Genomic DNA, 17,218 nt, shown 5'->3' on the forward strand with positions numbered 1-17,218 from the left:
ATAAAACAATTTTATGAGAATGCAGTAAGCTACAAAAGATTTGGAAAATTAAGAGGATGTGAATTATTTATTCCATCACCAGTAATTACAAAAAGACTTTACTGATGGAAAGACAAAGAAAACTTAAAAAAAAATGTTTGGGGGCCAAAGAATTCTCCATGGCCACTGAATGACTTTTTTTTTGGTTCTGATTGTTTTTTATTGTAAAATGTAACATATATACAAAAAAGTGATAAATCTCAAACTACATTTTAATAAGTACTTTTAGAAAAAATTTCAAAGTATGGTATGGGTTACAGTGCCATAATTTCAGATATCTCTGTCTAGCTGCTCCAAGACACTGGAGACTAAAAAGAAATTTAAATATGATTTGAGCCATACTCATTTGTTAATTCTTATCTTCTCTGTTACAAGTCCTCCTTCTCCTTTGATCCCTCTCCCAGACTTTAGGAATTTGGGGGGCAATTTTGTTAATGAAGGGTCTTAGGTCTACCCAGAATTAACCCACCCAAGTCCAAAATTATCTTGATAACCAAGAGAAGATCTAACCAAAGCAGGCCTGCCGGACATGCGCAGTAGCTTAGACTAACCTACATGTCACCTATACCTTATTCCACCATTTTCTTCCATACATTCTGTGACTAATCATGTAATCAATCTGTCTATGCTCAACAATCAGATCACCTCTAATTACATCATCTTGGGCTACTGTGTTCATAATCCTAAATCCTGCCCATCTTTTCTCTAAAAACTATCCGAATTACAGCAGTTTGGGGAGACAGATTATGGGCCGCTAGGCCATCTGCTCTCCTGCTACGCACCTAGTAATAAACTCCTTCTCTCTTTGAAACCTGGTGTCTCAGAAATTGGTTATTGAGTGCATTTGGCAGAAGAATCCATGGCCTTTGTCTGGTAACAAGACCATGTAGCCAGTTTCCCAAAAGGGGCAGTATTCCAGCAACAGGGATGAAGAAAGGATGTGGACAGGTGCTGCTGCCACGTACAAGCAAAATCTAAGCAGAGGTTCTCATATATAATGTGGGTAGAATATTCTAGTATTAAGTCTTGGAGTTATAGAAGCCATTCCCACAAGTAGCCTAATGTTCTTGAATTGGACACAGCTCCATTCTTACCACCACCCACTCCAGGAACAACTTTTTAAAGAAATTTCATATTCATATGTATTTTTTTTTAACATGGGCAGGGCCTGGGAATTGAACCTGGGTCTCCAGCATGGCAGGCAAAAACTCTGCCACTGAGCCACGGGTGTCTGCCCTTCATATGTATTTCTATCATTAAATAATTTTGAATTTGGGGCCAGCTTTTGCATTAAGGAAATGCAATTGAATTGTACTCCATTGCAACCATCTCTAAGCTGAAAAAGATAATTCCTCTTTGTCCCCTTCTCACACTGAACTTCTATATCGTTGTGCTTTCTTCATTTAATTTTTAATCTATAATAATTTTATGCAATCTGTAAATGCTTGACTCATATATTATTCAAGGCATCCTGTGGAGAATCCAGTGCAGATGAGTTGCTGCTTTGTGTTGGGAATAGTGGGTGCTGTGGCTTTAAATCTACAAAAGGTACTACATGACCATTCATTTCATTATTCAGCTGATCTTCCAGAGTTGCTACCTTACACATAAGTACTAAAAACAATTGATACTTAAATCACATATTTCTTATTGTTCCCTATACTGATTTCAAAATGCCATTTTGTATGATCTCCACTGAAAGGAAAATAAGCTCATTTTTTAAACAAATTACCTAACAACAAATAAGAAGCTGCATTTTCTCCCTATGATAATTGGTTTTCGTCTTAAAATCTAGGTGTCATATGAATGATACCTAGATTATCCTTCTTTTACTTTGTTAAAAGTCTGAAATCCTCTCACTTGTCTCAAAGTCTTATACCTTATGCTAAGAAGGAGGACTAGCCTTCTGATCACCTAAAGAGTTCCACTTTTAGCCTCCCAGAATTGTGCTACACAGTTTGCTTTCATTATTATTACAAACGGATTTGCATAAAGCTTTCTTCTAAAGAGTTTTAGGCCATTTAAGCAATGTCATTATACGAGCAAATAAATCCTTTTTGATAAAATGTAATAGGGCATGCAAAATAAAAACATCCGCAGAATACATTTATTCAAGGATTTTAATAATGAAGAGAAATTGCAATTTAGAGTGAAGTACGAGAAACCAAGTACTCTCTATTATTTAAAAATAAAACATGATTATATAGGCACAGCATAATGCCTCAGAATCAGAGAGCAGTGCCCATGTTATGTATTCTGGAAAACCACTTTCATCTCAGAAAAAATAAATACAATGTATTCATATGCCATCTATGGAATTTACTGAAGGTGCAGAACAGCAATTAATTTTAACAATAATTTCACAGGAGCTCACAAGACAATATAATATCGTTTATGGTAAAACAAAGATATTTGGGCTTCCATACACAATCTACCTTTGGAGGAGCTCCCATGTTACACTACCTTGTCAAGGTTGCTTGGTTAAAAAAAAGCTTCCCTAATGCGCTTTCTGAAGACTAAGTGAAAACAAGAGAAAGTACTATTTTTCAGGTTTCCCTCAGCACTGCCACCTAGTGTTCCCTCGCTAAAGGGGAGAGGCAGCAAGGCCAATTTTGTAGTCATTTGGCAAGAGAGGGTAATATTTAAAGTGACATAGTCTCTCACCCAGAAATTTCACCATCAGTAATTTACCCTCTATGTAAAGCCATATAAAAATACACAGAGATTGTGTATAAATGGCATCCTGCAATATTTTCATAAAATACTGTATGAAAATTGGAGACAACCAAATATCCTTTCAGAGGGAAGAAATACGATTATACAAACTATTCAGTGGAATAATACACAGCCATTTTTTAAAGTTAGGTGGCATGGAAAAGTCTCCAAGATATATTACTAATAAAAAAGGTTCATAAAAATGTATTATAGCATTTACTATATGTAAAAAGCCTACACACACATTTATTTGGATGGATGAATTAAAAATCGTCTGAGGGTGCACAGGTGGTTCAATGGTGGAACGCTTGCCTTCCTATGTGGGAGACCCAGGTTTGATTCCCAGACTATGCACCCCCCCAAAAAAATCATCTGAAAAGATATGCAATGTACTAGGAGTTTAGAGGAGGGGAAAAAAGAGGAACTGTTATGTTTTATTTTACCTATTATTGTATGGTTTGAATTTCTACGATATGCACACAATATTTTTAATTAAAACACTAAAAATACTGTACTAAGATTAGGAGAAAATAATGATAGTAAGAGTTAACCAACTCTTATGTAGTAGTAGCCTTTTAAATACAACCTTAAAATTGTAAGTAAGCTGTGAAGTGGAGCTCTGAGTGTCAAAAGAGCAACATGTAAATGAATTTAAAGTCCACACCCAGATACGTATAAGCTTTTATCTATCACCCCAGAGTTGGAGGCACCATGCCCAGGTGTCACAGAGGATATAAATCCTAAAGGAAGTAGAAAATAACTGAGATAAGGAACTAATGATGCTCTCCAGGCCCTAGTTACCTGTTAACCAAGATGATTATCTTTCCTTGTCTCTAAAGTATCTAAGGGCCAATTGAAAAGTCACTATGGGGAGGCAGATTTGGGAAGTTTCCCCTGCCCTCCTAGTCGTGTAAATGAACCTCTTTTACTTCCTCAGCCTGTTCAATGTGGCTCATATTAAGCTGTGAGGAGCAAGGACCCCAGATTTGGAGGGACTCCCCATCTACACTGATACACTTAGACCACTCAGGTCTGTGACATACAGGGTGACACTGTCATCACCTTTTGATTCTGCCTTGCACTTTCCTGGCATTCCAGCTCTGCCAGAAGTTGACTAACGGTAGATTTAAATATTTCTAAAGATCATTAAAATATGTCATGTGGTGTTTCGTAGAGTAATTAATCTGAAGGCTACGTTGTTAATTATTCTTATTTATTAATATATTGCCTGGTCATTATTTCACCACTGATTTGATGTTTACCGGTTTTTATATTTAAAAGGTAGCAATATGCCAAAGGCCTTTTGAGGAGTTTATGAAAAAAATAATCAGCACAATTTAATGACAGTGTTAAAGCAGCCTACAGGATTATCTTAATGAAAACTCCCCTTAAAAAAACTTTGCTACTCTGTTTTAGTGAACATATTCCCTTTCATAAACTCAATTATCTTAAGTAGTGCACAGTAGAGTATTTTCTTACCCATTTGTCTATGCATTCCAATAGACTCAGAAGTGTTCAAAGTTTATGATTTATCCAGTAGTATTTGAAATACTAAATTAGCTAATTTACTAAGAAAAGCCTGGATGCATACTAAGACCGTACACATCCGTTGCAGCAAAACCATTAGCTTTCAGATCATTCTGTTGTTTGCTTGACATAATAATCACCAGCTTTCAGGAAGCTTTCTAAAAGTATTGCATCTGGTAGATGAAACAGCACACCTTCCTTTTGACTGTTATTTCTACCTTTTATATTATTGCATAGATCCCCTCACTCGACACTGGCATTCCAGTCATGTAGCCCTTTGTGTCCCATAATGCCAACTAATTTATAATTGTGTTCATGCATGAGAACCCATAGCTCATCCCGCTTATTTCCCATGCTTCCAGCATTCCTTTAGAGACCACCAAGTTTATTGGTTTCTTTGATCCAAATTTACTTTCTTTTTTAACATAGCCTATATAAATAAGTTTCCTTTAAAAACATAAAGTGATTCTTGGTGAATCATATGCCACTGGCTTTTATTCCTCATCCCTAGAATCACTTGTTCAAAATTGTCTGAATCAGTTTTATTAGATTGTCATTTGCTTTTAAAAAAGTCCCCAGTTACTTGAATACCAATTTTTTTAATCTCCACCCCTCCTTGCTATGCATTTTAAGCAACTTGGCAAGCAAGAGTCATCCAGATTTGCACGCCAATGTGTAAATTAAAAAAAAAAAAAAAATCAAACCCACCAAACTACCTCCTCCTGCCAAAAGCACAAAAAATGCTCTTTGGAAAAGTGCATTTACCAAAACAGTCTTATTTCCTATCATTTAAAATTAATGAAATAGGCCCATGAACATATGAAAAGGTATTCATCTTCACTAATCATCATGGAAATGCAAATTAAAGCTACAATACAATATCATTCATTAAAATGGCTAAAATTAAAAAGACCCAAAATTCCAAGTGTGATACGGGTGTGCAGCAACTAGAACTCTCATATACTTGGTGGGAGAGTATACAGGTATAACCACTTCAGAAAACTGATGGCAACATTGTTTTGCCTAAAAGTAGAGCAGTTTTTTTCCATAGAGTAAAACAGTTTTACCCTATGATCAAACAATTCCACTCCTAAGTATATACTCATAGACATGCATGCCTATTTATGCCAAAAGACGTATGAAAAATGTTTACAGAAGGACTATTCATATAGCCCCTAACTGGAAAACTGCCTAACAGTGCTTCAATTGTAGACAAGGCTGTGGTACATTAACAGAAGTAATTGTAATGGATGGTTTAAGGAAGGAAGCAAGCTGGCAGAGCACGGCCCTTTCAGGTGGAACTTTCCTGGGACAAATTGTGTGTTCCTCACCCAAGTTAAGTATTCCCTCTTATTAGGAAGATGGAGACCTACCAAACAGACTTATAGAAATCAAATGAGAAATAAAGTTTGTATTTTATAATACATGGAAGTGATATGACTTCACTACAGCTGTGATTCTAATTTCCTTAATAATTTGGTGTTGGCACTCTTGACTTTGGATTTTACCCTGATTCACATCACCAAAGTAGCTTAACCACAGGGCAGGAAAGATTAAGCCCCTCCTTCCAACACTTCACTTACATAGATTCAAATAAAAAAAAGTGACAGGCCTAGTTCGCTCTGACTTCTTTCCCAGAACGACAACCTTTTTGCTATTCACCAGCATATTAGGATAAAAGACTGGAGCCGAAGTTATTGAGGGAAATATAAAGCAAGATGCAAAATAGGGCTGCTCAGAATTACACAAACAACTTGAATGAGGCAAGACTGAAAGCACCAGCTAAAGAAAACCAAAAACTAACTGGCCGCATGCATTTGCTTTGCTCATTTTGATGGTGACAAGGTAACACATTCAGCAGGTACTTTATGTGTTTTACCTTCCAAGGGCTTCAGAAACAATAAATGATTTCTTTAAACAGTTCCCACTAAGGAATGCATTTTATTAATTTGATGTCATTTAAAAGACAACTGAGGAGAAGAGTTTCAAGGATAATTAGAATGAGTACAGGACCTGCGAGCAAGGTTTATGCTTGCGTTTGAAAAAAGTAAAAAACATAGGACTTCACTTTTACTCTGCCAAAATGAAGTTTCTCAGAAATTATAATAATGATAATACTGGGCAAACTAATACAGGAAAATGAGACTGTTCTCCCTCATATACATATAAGAGCAACTTCAAGGATATGTAAGACTATTGGTTTCTCCCACTCTAAAGCACATGTGAAAATACATATTTACTAAACAAGTCAGTTAGGGATAATTATTAAAATTATTTCAAATGTTATCTGCCTTTTATAAGTCCTTGCAAAACTTTTCAGGAGTACATTTCCTGAAATATCTTAGAAACTTGCTTTAAAAGTATGCTTTGTAGACACTCATTCCCAAACATCTCTAAAGATAGTTACCCACATAAACTAAATGCCTATTTCCCTTGAGGAAAAAATTCTATGGATGTTTACTAAAAATATCTTGCTATAAAGTGTTGAATTTATCAGAATTAGAAGTTCAAATAATCAAATACAAACAAATGTAGTCACAAGCATTCTATATTCTATGGCATTTATCTGACATATTGCTAGAAATGACCAGAAAGGCAGTCACTTTATCCTTATTATTTTTTATCCATATAAACAGATTTAATAAATGATTTTGGCATTTTTTCAATGATGTTGTGGTTCCCTCCCTGATTACTTACTTCCAGTTCTCACTATTTTATATATGAGGCAAAACCAATAGATTTTTAATCATTAATATAAAAGTCTGCCAGAAACATTTTGTATTAATGAATCTCAGAATATTTTACCAATTCAATAATTCTAACAGCATACTTTTGGAGAAGAGTTCAAGCATTAGTCTGATTTAGTAGGCAGCTTACTGTTGTTAACAGAGACAAATGATAATATCAGAATTGAAATTCACCATTTCTGACTAATGCTCTATCACAGTGGCCCATTATTTCAATCAGCCTGTCTCTAACAAAGCTGACATCACTTAATGCAAATCTATCAGATTTACAAGTAATAATGTACAAGTATGGGTGGAATGAAGAATTAAAAAGGCAAGGCAAAAAATATGATCCCTGCTACTGTAGAACATAAAGCTCTACACAGGGCCCTTACAAGAACATCACCATAAGCTTCAAATTATTAGGAGAAGTCTAAGGAGAAACTCAGATTACTCATCATGAAGAAAATTAGCTGGTAACATGTATAAGAATAATTGTATTCACTTTGTCCTGATCCCATGACATCTACTTGATTAGGCTAACATACTTGATGAAATGGATTGGCTTCGATGTAAAGCCTATTAAAATTAAATATAAATGAGCACCTGAGGGAATTAATTCAATGGACTACAAAGTGACTTCCTGATTTGTCTCTGATAACTGGTTATTCTCACCAGCAGAAGCACATTGTACACTCTGTAGGCAATTATACAAGAGTAGGGGAAACAACAACAAATAACAAAAGCAGCCACTGGGTTTCTGTGTGGGTATATATATACGTACATGTATGAATATATTTTTTACATACAACAGTCCCTGTATATTCTCCAAACTTTATTATAACAAGTCAGCCTTCCTGCATGTTGCTATTCCTTCGTTCAAAAACAGGTAAACACTTAAATGCTTCTTTCAACAACAATTTAAGTGCAGTCTCTTAAAGTATAAGTAACACAGATGAAATGCTTTCCTGATATTGAATGAATGATTTAGAACCCTATGAGAATAGCTAGAGATGAGTCAAAGAAGTGAACTATATACAATAACTGCTAAAAGGCAAGAAAGCTTTCTCTGGTGGGAGTCTTCTTTTTACAAATTAAGGTCATGGCCCTAGTCCACAATGGCCAATCATGTAATAACATGGACATCTGAGGTTTGGGTTGATAGATCAGCATATCATCTGCTGTTGAAGGTTACTTGTATCAAGGATTTCCTTGGTTATGGTGGCTGAGTATGAACCATTCTTTCACTTATTTGTGAGTTACTTATATCAAGTAGATTAGTAAGTGAAATGCCTTTGAGTAAATTTCTTCACATCTTTCCTACTACTATTAATATAGAAAACAGATATTTCCAAGAAAAAAATTCCTGCTGGAATACAAGTATAGCAAAAGGAAAAGAACTAACAAACCAAAATAGAAAAGGCATTTTCCTATTTCTATCACTTCTAAAAGCTATTTAGCTTGCCCAGAGTTAGCCAACCATGTATGATTACAAAGCTTTACTTTTGGGGAAACAAAGTATTCAGACTAAAAGTTATGCTCACATTTGCATTCCTTACAGCACTTGCCATCCACATATGCAAGAGCAGACTTAAGCGGACAATCAGGAATCGGGCAGACCAGAGTTTCACACTGGATCGTTCCATTCTGAGAAGAAAACAACATTTAAAGAATTTCCAAGTTGCAGTTTAGTAATCTTCAAGTACCACTGAATATATTTCTTTTAACAGATTTTTTTTTTTTTGCATGGGCAGGCACCGGGAATCGAACCTGGATGGCAGAGAGAACTCTGCCACTGAGCCACCGCAGCCCACCCTGAATATATTCCTTAACGCCAAACTCTTCACTCCACTTAATATGTCATAAATTATCTTTGGTTAGTATACAGTAAAATCTCATGATACAGACACCCACAACAATATAAACTGGGTTACAGCACAGTTGGTGATGGGCTCCCATCCTCTGCCTAGCTGTTGCTCCAAACAAAGCTACGAGTTCTCATCTTCAGTAAGAAGGTAGATAAGATAGAGTTAGAGTGAAGGGCACAACTTGGAAGGGAAATAACAGGCTGAGTTCAGGCCAGATTAGCCCACAAAACTGGCACCAACAACCCAAGAGATTCCTGGAAAGGCTGCACCATCAAAGGACCAAGAATCTCTTTCATGGATGTTAAGCGGAGGCAGACCAACACCCCAAGGAAGCACCAAACTGCAGACAGGATCACAAAGAATTTAATTCCTGAATGTCAACCAAAACTCCCAGCTGCTCAAGATTTCCTAGTCATTTTATTGACCTTACTGTACCACATCCCCTTATTTTAGTCAATTTGATTTTTGGATTTTCATAATTACCAAGTTTAGGGAGGCTCTACTGTTTTTGGAACATTCTACTATTTTGGTATTATATGGTCCTAAATGCAAATAACACAACAGATACACACACAACACACACACACACACATGCAGGCATTCTCAGCTACCTTTGACCTTTCGGATGCATACTATTCTGCTTTTGAATAAACTAGGGGAACTAAGGGAAATTTTTTTAAAAAAGGGCTGACATACTGCTCTTCTTTCCAGTTGACCAGCTTTAACAGATGAGTTTATATGGAAAAGTTCCATATAAACCAAACTTATTTTGAACTCTACTTTGAAAAAGAATATTTATTTTGAAATATTAATGCACAAATATATTTTACTTTATTAGTAAAAATTAGAAAAACCTTATTTATTTGAACTCAATAATTTGTTTATAAGGCCCAATATGCCCACAATATTCAACATTGCATATAATTTAGCTTCATTAAAATGTATTAAAAACACAAGAGGAAAATCACTGGAAATATAAAGGATAAAAGAATTGAATCCTTTTGGGAATCACCTAACTGTCCTAATTTAAATTGCTAACTTCTTGTGTGTACCAATAAACATACAACTTCCTGGCACTCCTGAAACCATCGTCATTTTATAGACTGGAAAGGGTTTTAATAATGCAATACCCAGTTCTGTAGATTTGACCAGCTTGCCTGGCACTTTAGTTCTGTGTCTTGAGGAAATGGGTCTTGAAATTTTCATGATTACATTGTTTTAATAAATTTTTAAAGAATGGAGGCATCTGAGTCCCCTTAGTCTGAACTCAAACGGAAGCCATACCAGGCATGTGCAGTTCTTACAGCCATCTGTCCAGGATTCAGATTCTCGGTAGGTGGTGCCCTTCATAGTGCAAGTCTTTTCACAATAGCACTGGTCCAATCTATTCATCCGCTGTTCAGCTCGAGACAGCTGTGGCACAAAGAAAGGGGGTCACATTGTTCACCATTCCAGCAACGCAGACATGCACAACACTCCAGTAGGAATCCTACTTTCCTTAATTATAGAGTGGTGATGAGCATTATGCCCAACTGGTTTTTATAATAAATCTATTTAAGCCTTTAATTGTAAAGAAAAGGTTTTCTCCCCCTCTTCCTTTTGCTCCCTGCCTTTGAAGAACAGCATAATTTATGAGAACAACAATCAAAGGTTAATTCAAAATAGCACCACCCACAATGCAGAAAAGCATTTTGCATTTTTTAAGGATGTTTAACTTCATGAACGTTTACACAGATGAAAAAATAAATCTTTAAATTTATATTACACGAGAAATTAATCATACAATATACGACATACAACACACAGCGTAACCTTTGGGTGATCAGTAACTATCATGAAATAGTCTTGCGAAACAGTAGGGAAAACTGATATATTCACATTAGTGAACAGTACCACAGTGGTAACACAGTGGTAACAGAGTGGTAATATAGTGGTAGCAGTACTTGGTGGGACCACTTCCAGGACACAATTCTGGTGTCCATATTCTTCACAATGTCCTCCCCACCACCAACCTTATTCTGAAAAACTCAATAAAAATAAATAATGATGAGAATAAAACTAAACAGTAAATCCTATTGTAATAAACAATGTATAAATCAGACAAGCTGCTACATTTCTGATTTACTGAATCTTTGTTATACAGATGGCTAGGATTTGAATATTGATAAACCCTTTCCTGGAGCAGGGGTTTAGAATCAGTGACTGCGAAAGCTTACAGTTCTCAGCAAACAGCAGAGTATAAGAACATTCTCAAAGGTGAACATTTGTGGTTATAAAAGGAACTATAAAGAACGCAAGGACTTGAACTACCCCCATGTATTTCTTAGTAGCTTTTACCTTGGCTGATGTTTTCGCTAAAATGTCTTGCAGCTCCATGATTTTCTGCACGAGTCCATGAAAGTCATTGCAAGTTGGACAGGCTGGAATTACAAACACTACATTGGTCAAGCTGTATTTACAGGAAGTTCAACCCAGTTAAATCTATGCTGACAACTAATACATGGGAAGTCCAATTTCAAACTGACATTATGGACAAAAGTAAGCAAGAAACACACTTTTCATCACACAGTGCAAGAAGTAATAGACTTACTGCGATTAAGATCTGGGCACTGAGCAATAAATCCTTGGGGCATGACAAGTAATTGCACATCTTGCATTATACCCTGTGTGTGAAAAATTTTAAAAAAGACATATTACGTTCATCTACCCAAATTACGTCCAGCAGTCAAGTTCATGAAGGCAGACAAGACAGACTAGACAGACCAAACAGGTGAGACTACAGGATAGACTGCAAATCCCTGAGAAAAGAGTATTTTTTAATACATTACTTCCACTTCACACCAAAGGAAAAGAAATACACTGGGCAAAATAGACGATTATCCATGTACTCTCTTATTGATAATATTTTTAAGGCCTTAAGATTAAATGTCAAGACATAATTAAGAGAAAACAGTCGTGTTATTTTGAGATGTTATTTTTAGTTAGATACTTAAGTAAGCCTTGAAAATGACCTTAAAAAATTAACCTGAAAATCAGTTCTGGTTTCAACAAAAATGAAAGTGATGCCAACTTTCAATAAACTGTAATCATCAAAAATAAAAGGATAGGAAACTGCAACATGAAAGCAATGCTCATTTGAATATTTCTCACTTTTCAATATCTTTTAAAATTAATTTCTTAATTCCAAAAGAACAACAGATTTATTAAACAGTTGCAGCAAGATATGAGAAATACAGAAAGTTTTAGCATTAATTTCTTTAAAATGTCAGCTGGAAATTACCCATTTTACACAGAAGGCTATATCATGTGTTTATAGGCAAAACTTACATGCATCATTTGTCATTTAGGTATAATTAGCTTCCGGCTTGTTGGGTTCTTAAAGAAAAGTCCTAATGGTAGTTCCAAAGTAACCTTACCAACACACTCCAGCTGTCCCTTTCATCCACTACTCCTCTCTTCCTTCATCAACTTTTTATATTTTCTTTAATTGATATTTCACTTTATTCATTTTAGGAATGCAAACAGAATGTCATTTGGGTGGTAAAACCACCATGCTGTCAAGACAATTCTGAATGTACCTACGCAGATTTACCAGTCAAATATTGGCCTATATATCACCTACATGTTTAATATTGTTAATAGCATAACACAAAAAGGGTGACAAAAAGGGTATCAATTGAATAATAATTATTTCAGTATTTGGTGGCAGCAATTGCTGGATGTGTTGTTTGCTTGGGTTTGGATAAAGAAAGCAATTTATGTACAAATTCTTATCACTTGGAAGTGGCAATGAGAAAACCGTACTACCGTGTACAGTTGTAGAGCTTGGGTAACCTGCAACTTGAGTGGGCACCATTCACACACTACAGCAAAAATAATGACCCCTACAGGTGTGCATACAATTTGTCTGTGAGAAGGATTCTGAAGTCACATCTGAACTCCATGGACTGGAATGATTAAGTAGCTTTGTCTTCCTGAGAGAATAGAATTGGCACTCACAGCACCCAATTGCCATCTTTTATATGGGAAAAGAGTATTGTTTTTTTATTCCCCTATCCCTTATTATTAATAGCCCCTTCCAATACGAAAAAGTTAGAATGAGCATAGCCCCAATACCCCTAAAGAGTGGGAGAAAGATCAAAGGTGATGTTAGAGTTATACAAAGGTGGTAGGTTTTAACAAATGGAGTATGATTGCAGAATCATTATACTGATGTTTCTTTTAGTCTCCAGTATCTTAGAACAGCTAGAAGTAAAACTCTAAAGTTGTAGAATTGCAACCCATACCAAATTCTGAAACCTCTTCTACAACTAATTGTTGCATTCTGCTTTGAAATTTATTGCTTTTTGTATATATGTTATTTTTTACCAAAAAAAAGAGAAAAAAAATTGATTGTGATGATAAAAAAAATAAATATTCCTTCTAGCCTCCGATATCCTGGAGCAGCTAGAAGGAAAAGTCTGAGAAGATGGAATGGTAACCCATAACAAACTCTGGGATCTGTCCTGTAACTACTCGTTGAAAAGTGCTTTGAAAATCGCTGCTTTTTTTTCTTTGCTTTGTATATATGTTATATTATACAATAAAAACAGTTAAAAAAAAAAAAAAAGCACAGATTTTTTTAGGATTTGCAAGCATGGAATCAGTCCTTAATCTCTGCCACTTATTAGCTGCCTAGCTTTGGGCAAATCATTTAACCTCTCTTAGCAGGATTATGTATATGCAAAAGGCACTGCATCAAGGCTAGCAGGGCTAGGAATAAATGAAACATTTATTCAATGTTACATTTTACATGTAATTTTACAAAATTACATTCAATTATTATTCAAAGCATTTGCTACATAACAGACTATTTAAGTTTTAAAAACACCTTTCTGGGATTATAAACTTTGCATACCTACTCTACTGTGAAACCCATGAGTTAGACACACCACCTACCATTCTTTCATGTAACAATCATCTACTTAGCCACTTTCGTTTTGCAGACACTTTTTTGCAGACACTTTCATAGTATTGATGTGAAAACAATTATACTACAAGTGTGCAGTCAAACAATTTTCTGGGCTTTATTTTTTTAAACTTAAAATACAGACAGTTAAATGGGATACTGTTTATGTCCTCTACAAAGATGAAATTCTGTGGAGTGTTGTCTCTAAGCAGACACTTTGAAAAAATAATAACTACTTTCTAGTTTTGTGGACTTGTGCATCTACATGTATTCCTTTCTCACTTCCTACAGTACAAGGAGATCATGAATAATGAATATCAAAAAGCTTTCCCATCCTCTATTATTAGCAATCCTTATAAAAATATCATCAATGGTTCTGTTTCAGTGGCACAAAGTTTATTTGTATATTAGCGCTTTAGATTTTTCTTTGAATGACTAATCTCAAGAATTACATGTTAACTGTGCTGACTGCAGCCTTCTGATCATATCTGCAATATCTAAAGATCAAATGCACTTGGGAAAAAAAAAGAAAACAGTTTTTGCTGGCTAAATAAAATGCCAGTGTTAAAAATCACAAATAGAAAACAAACAAAAATACAAACATAAAAAGGGAAAAACTATATAAATTTTGTCTCATACCAAAAAATAAAATGTACTTTTTCAAACTCATTAGAAAGTACTGACATTTTTAACTGATTCTCAGACCTTAGTCTCAAAAGATACCTTAAAATATCCATGTGCATTATTTCTCTGTCCCAGCCAAAATGTTGTACCCAGAGGCAAGTCCATGGAGGGCTTTTCTACCACTCTTTCATAAATTCTGCAAAAAAATAAATATCAGAGAAGGAATGTGAATAGACAGTCATTTCTCAGAATCGTCCATTTCCTGAACTGAGACTGTTTCACTTACTTATTGCAGTCAATGTATAAAACCAAATGGGAGGCACTGATGGCTAAGGAGAGCTTGTGCCACTTGTCATCAGCCAAAATGTAAGGAAACACTTCCGTGTGAGGACGGTGACTGCCTGAGCGGTAATGGAGTCTAACTTCATTCCGATGGCCACTGCTTTCCAGTTCCAGGTACCTGCACAGAGATGAAGGACCATATGGGACCCACTGTATTCAGAAAACAAAGTTCAAATATAATTGAGATGACCTCTGCCTCCAGAAAGATGGATTAGGCACACTTTTCCTATTCCTCCAAGTAAGAACAATTTTAAAAAGTATAAGAAAAATCTAAAAAATAAAAGAAAAAAGATAACTTGCTAAGAACCTTGGGAACTGAGAGAAAATACAATGGTGAATTTCCTAGGTCTTCTTTTATCCTTTATACGTTCTAGACTTGTAGCTAGAAGCTGGAAATCTGGAAATACAAACAAGTACAAACAAAAAATGTCCCAGTAAAAGAGCCCATTCTGCCTAGCCAAAGGAGCAGGAAAGGTATAGCATAGTAAGATAGAAAATTTTTATAAAATGAACATTCTACTCCAGTCAAGCACCACCACCACACACACACACACACACACACACACACACACACACACACACAAAAAAAAAAACCCTGTGGCCCTAATCCTACCCATGTCAGCAAAGGCCATGTAGGGAGTCTATAGTTCAACTTCCCAAAGCAGTAACAGGGCATCCTATACCTATTTCAGGGCAGTCCAAGAGAAGTCCAAGTAGAGGGCCAATACTTTCAACCCTGTTGGCCAATAATGAGGCTGCACATCAATGGAGAGCACATGGGGAGCCTGAACTTCCACCCCTCACATGGCAGCAGTGAAATCACATCTATCCCTCCCTGTAGTGATAGCATCAGAGGAGGCCTAGTAGAGAGTCAGGACCTTAGCTATGACCCAGTAGTTATGAGACTACCCCTACCACAGTGTCACTGGAGACCATGTAGGGAGCTGGAACTTCTGCCTTATTTTACAATAAGCCTCACTGAACATTCTGTACTCCTTCATCATCAATTGCCCAATCTCTCCCTATGCTCTATTGCCTGATAACCTATGCTCTCAAATTCAATTCTCAGAATTTGCACAGTATAGTTAGTTCATATTGGTGAGATGTTATAATATCTGTCCTTTTTCCTCTGTCACAAAGGAAAGCACACAGTGACATTGCTGGCCCTTCTCTCCTGGGTCGGTTTTAAAAAAATGGGTCTTTTAGCTTCTTTGGGTCCTTCTGGCTTCTGCTGGGGCATTTTCTTTCTCCAACAGCTTGTGTTTTCTCCAAAAGATCTTCCTCTTAAAGAACTCCCCGCTGGAGTCCTTTAAGCAGTTTAAAACCCATATTGAGTGGTAGGGGTCACATCTCCATGGAAACAACCCAGTGAAAAGGCCCCGCCCAATAACACAGCTTTTCCAGGGTACATAACGGTTTAAAACTAGCACACCTACCAACGGTGAATAGGTACATCTCTCTCTCCACATTTTTTCCAGCACTTATATTTTCAGTTTATTATTTTCAAAGTTTAAAGTTTTATTCACACACCATACAATCCATCCTAAGTAAACAATAAATGGTTCCCAGTGTAATCACATAGTCATGCATTCACCACCACAATCTACATGAGGACTTTTCCATTTCTTCCACAAAGAATGAAGAACAGAAAAAAATTAATAAGAATAAAAAGAAGAAACAACAATAACAAGAACCCAATAGCCCTCCCTTATATCCCCCTGACTGACATTTAGCTTTGGTATACTACCTTTATTACAGTTAATGGAAGTATATTACAATAGTACTATTAACTATAGACCCTAGTTTGCATTAATTGTATTCTTTCCATACACCATCCCATTTTCAACACCTTGAAATGGTGACATTCATTTGTTCTCCCTCATGTAAAAACAATCTTTCATCTGTACCTTTAATCAACATCATTGTCTATTCTAGGCTTGCTAAGTTATACAGTCCCAGTCTTTATCTTCTATTTTTCCTTCTGGTGTCACACATGGCCCTTGCCTTCTTCTCCCAACCACACTCATGCTCAGCTTTGTTCAGTGTACTTACAATATTGTGCTACCATGAGGTAGTACTGTGCTATCTATTTCTAGATCTTTACAGTGAATCCTGTTGAACATTCTATACTATTTCAGCAACAAATGATTCATATTGACCCTCTTTCTATATCCTGATAAACTGGGTTCTCAACTTTAAGGCTCAAAGTTCTCTCATTGATGTTAATTCCTAGTAGTGAGACCACACAGTATTTGTAATTTAGTTTCTAGCTAATTTCACTATAAATAATGCCCTCAAGTTTCATCCACATTGTTGCATGCATCATGATTTTATTCTGTACCTTTACTAACAGTCTTCATTTCTACACTCGTTCCCAAATGTCTCTCTCTAATATTGTCCAATCTGCCTGTAGTGTTCCTTCAGTATTT

The 17,218-nt window shown here is 35.9% G+C and overlaps 1 protein-coding gene across 5 annotated transcripts in view; it reads right to left on the reverse strand.

The window, feature by feature from the left end:
- Positions 1–17,218, reverse strand: part of NELL2 (neural EGFL like 2) — a 531,530-nt gene that overhangs the window by 299,144 nt on the left and 215,168 nt on the right. For all 5 annotated transcript variants that reach the window (XM_077170643.1, XM_077170642.1, XM_077170644.1 and 2 more), the window contains 6 exons: positions 14,734–14,907; positions 14,547–14,643; positions 11,466–11,538; positions 11,213–11,295; positions 10,160–10,288; positions 8,552–8,654 (listed from right to left, as the gene is read on the reverse strand). In XM_077170643.1, coding sequence (XP_077026758.1) covers positions 8,552–8,654; positions 10,160–10,288; positions 11,213–11,295; positions 11,466–11,538; positions 14,547–14,643; positions 14,734–14,907 — 659 coding nt within the window. The remainder of the gene's footprint in view (positions 1–8,551; positions 8,655–10,159; positions 10,289–11,212; positions 11,296–11,465; positions 11,539–14,546; positions 14,644–14,733; positions 14,908–17,218) is intronic.

Source organism: Tamandua tetradactyla, chromosome 7 (assembly GCF_023851605.1).
Source record: "Tamandua tetradactyla isolate mTamTet1 chromosome 7, mTamTet1.pri, whole genome shotgun sequence".
Lineage (NCBI taxonomy): Eukaryota > Metazoa > Chordata > Mammalia > Pilosa > Myrmecophagidae > Tamandua > Tamandua tetradactyla.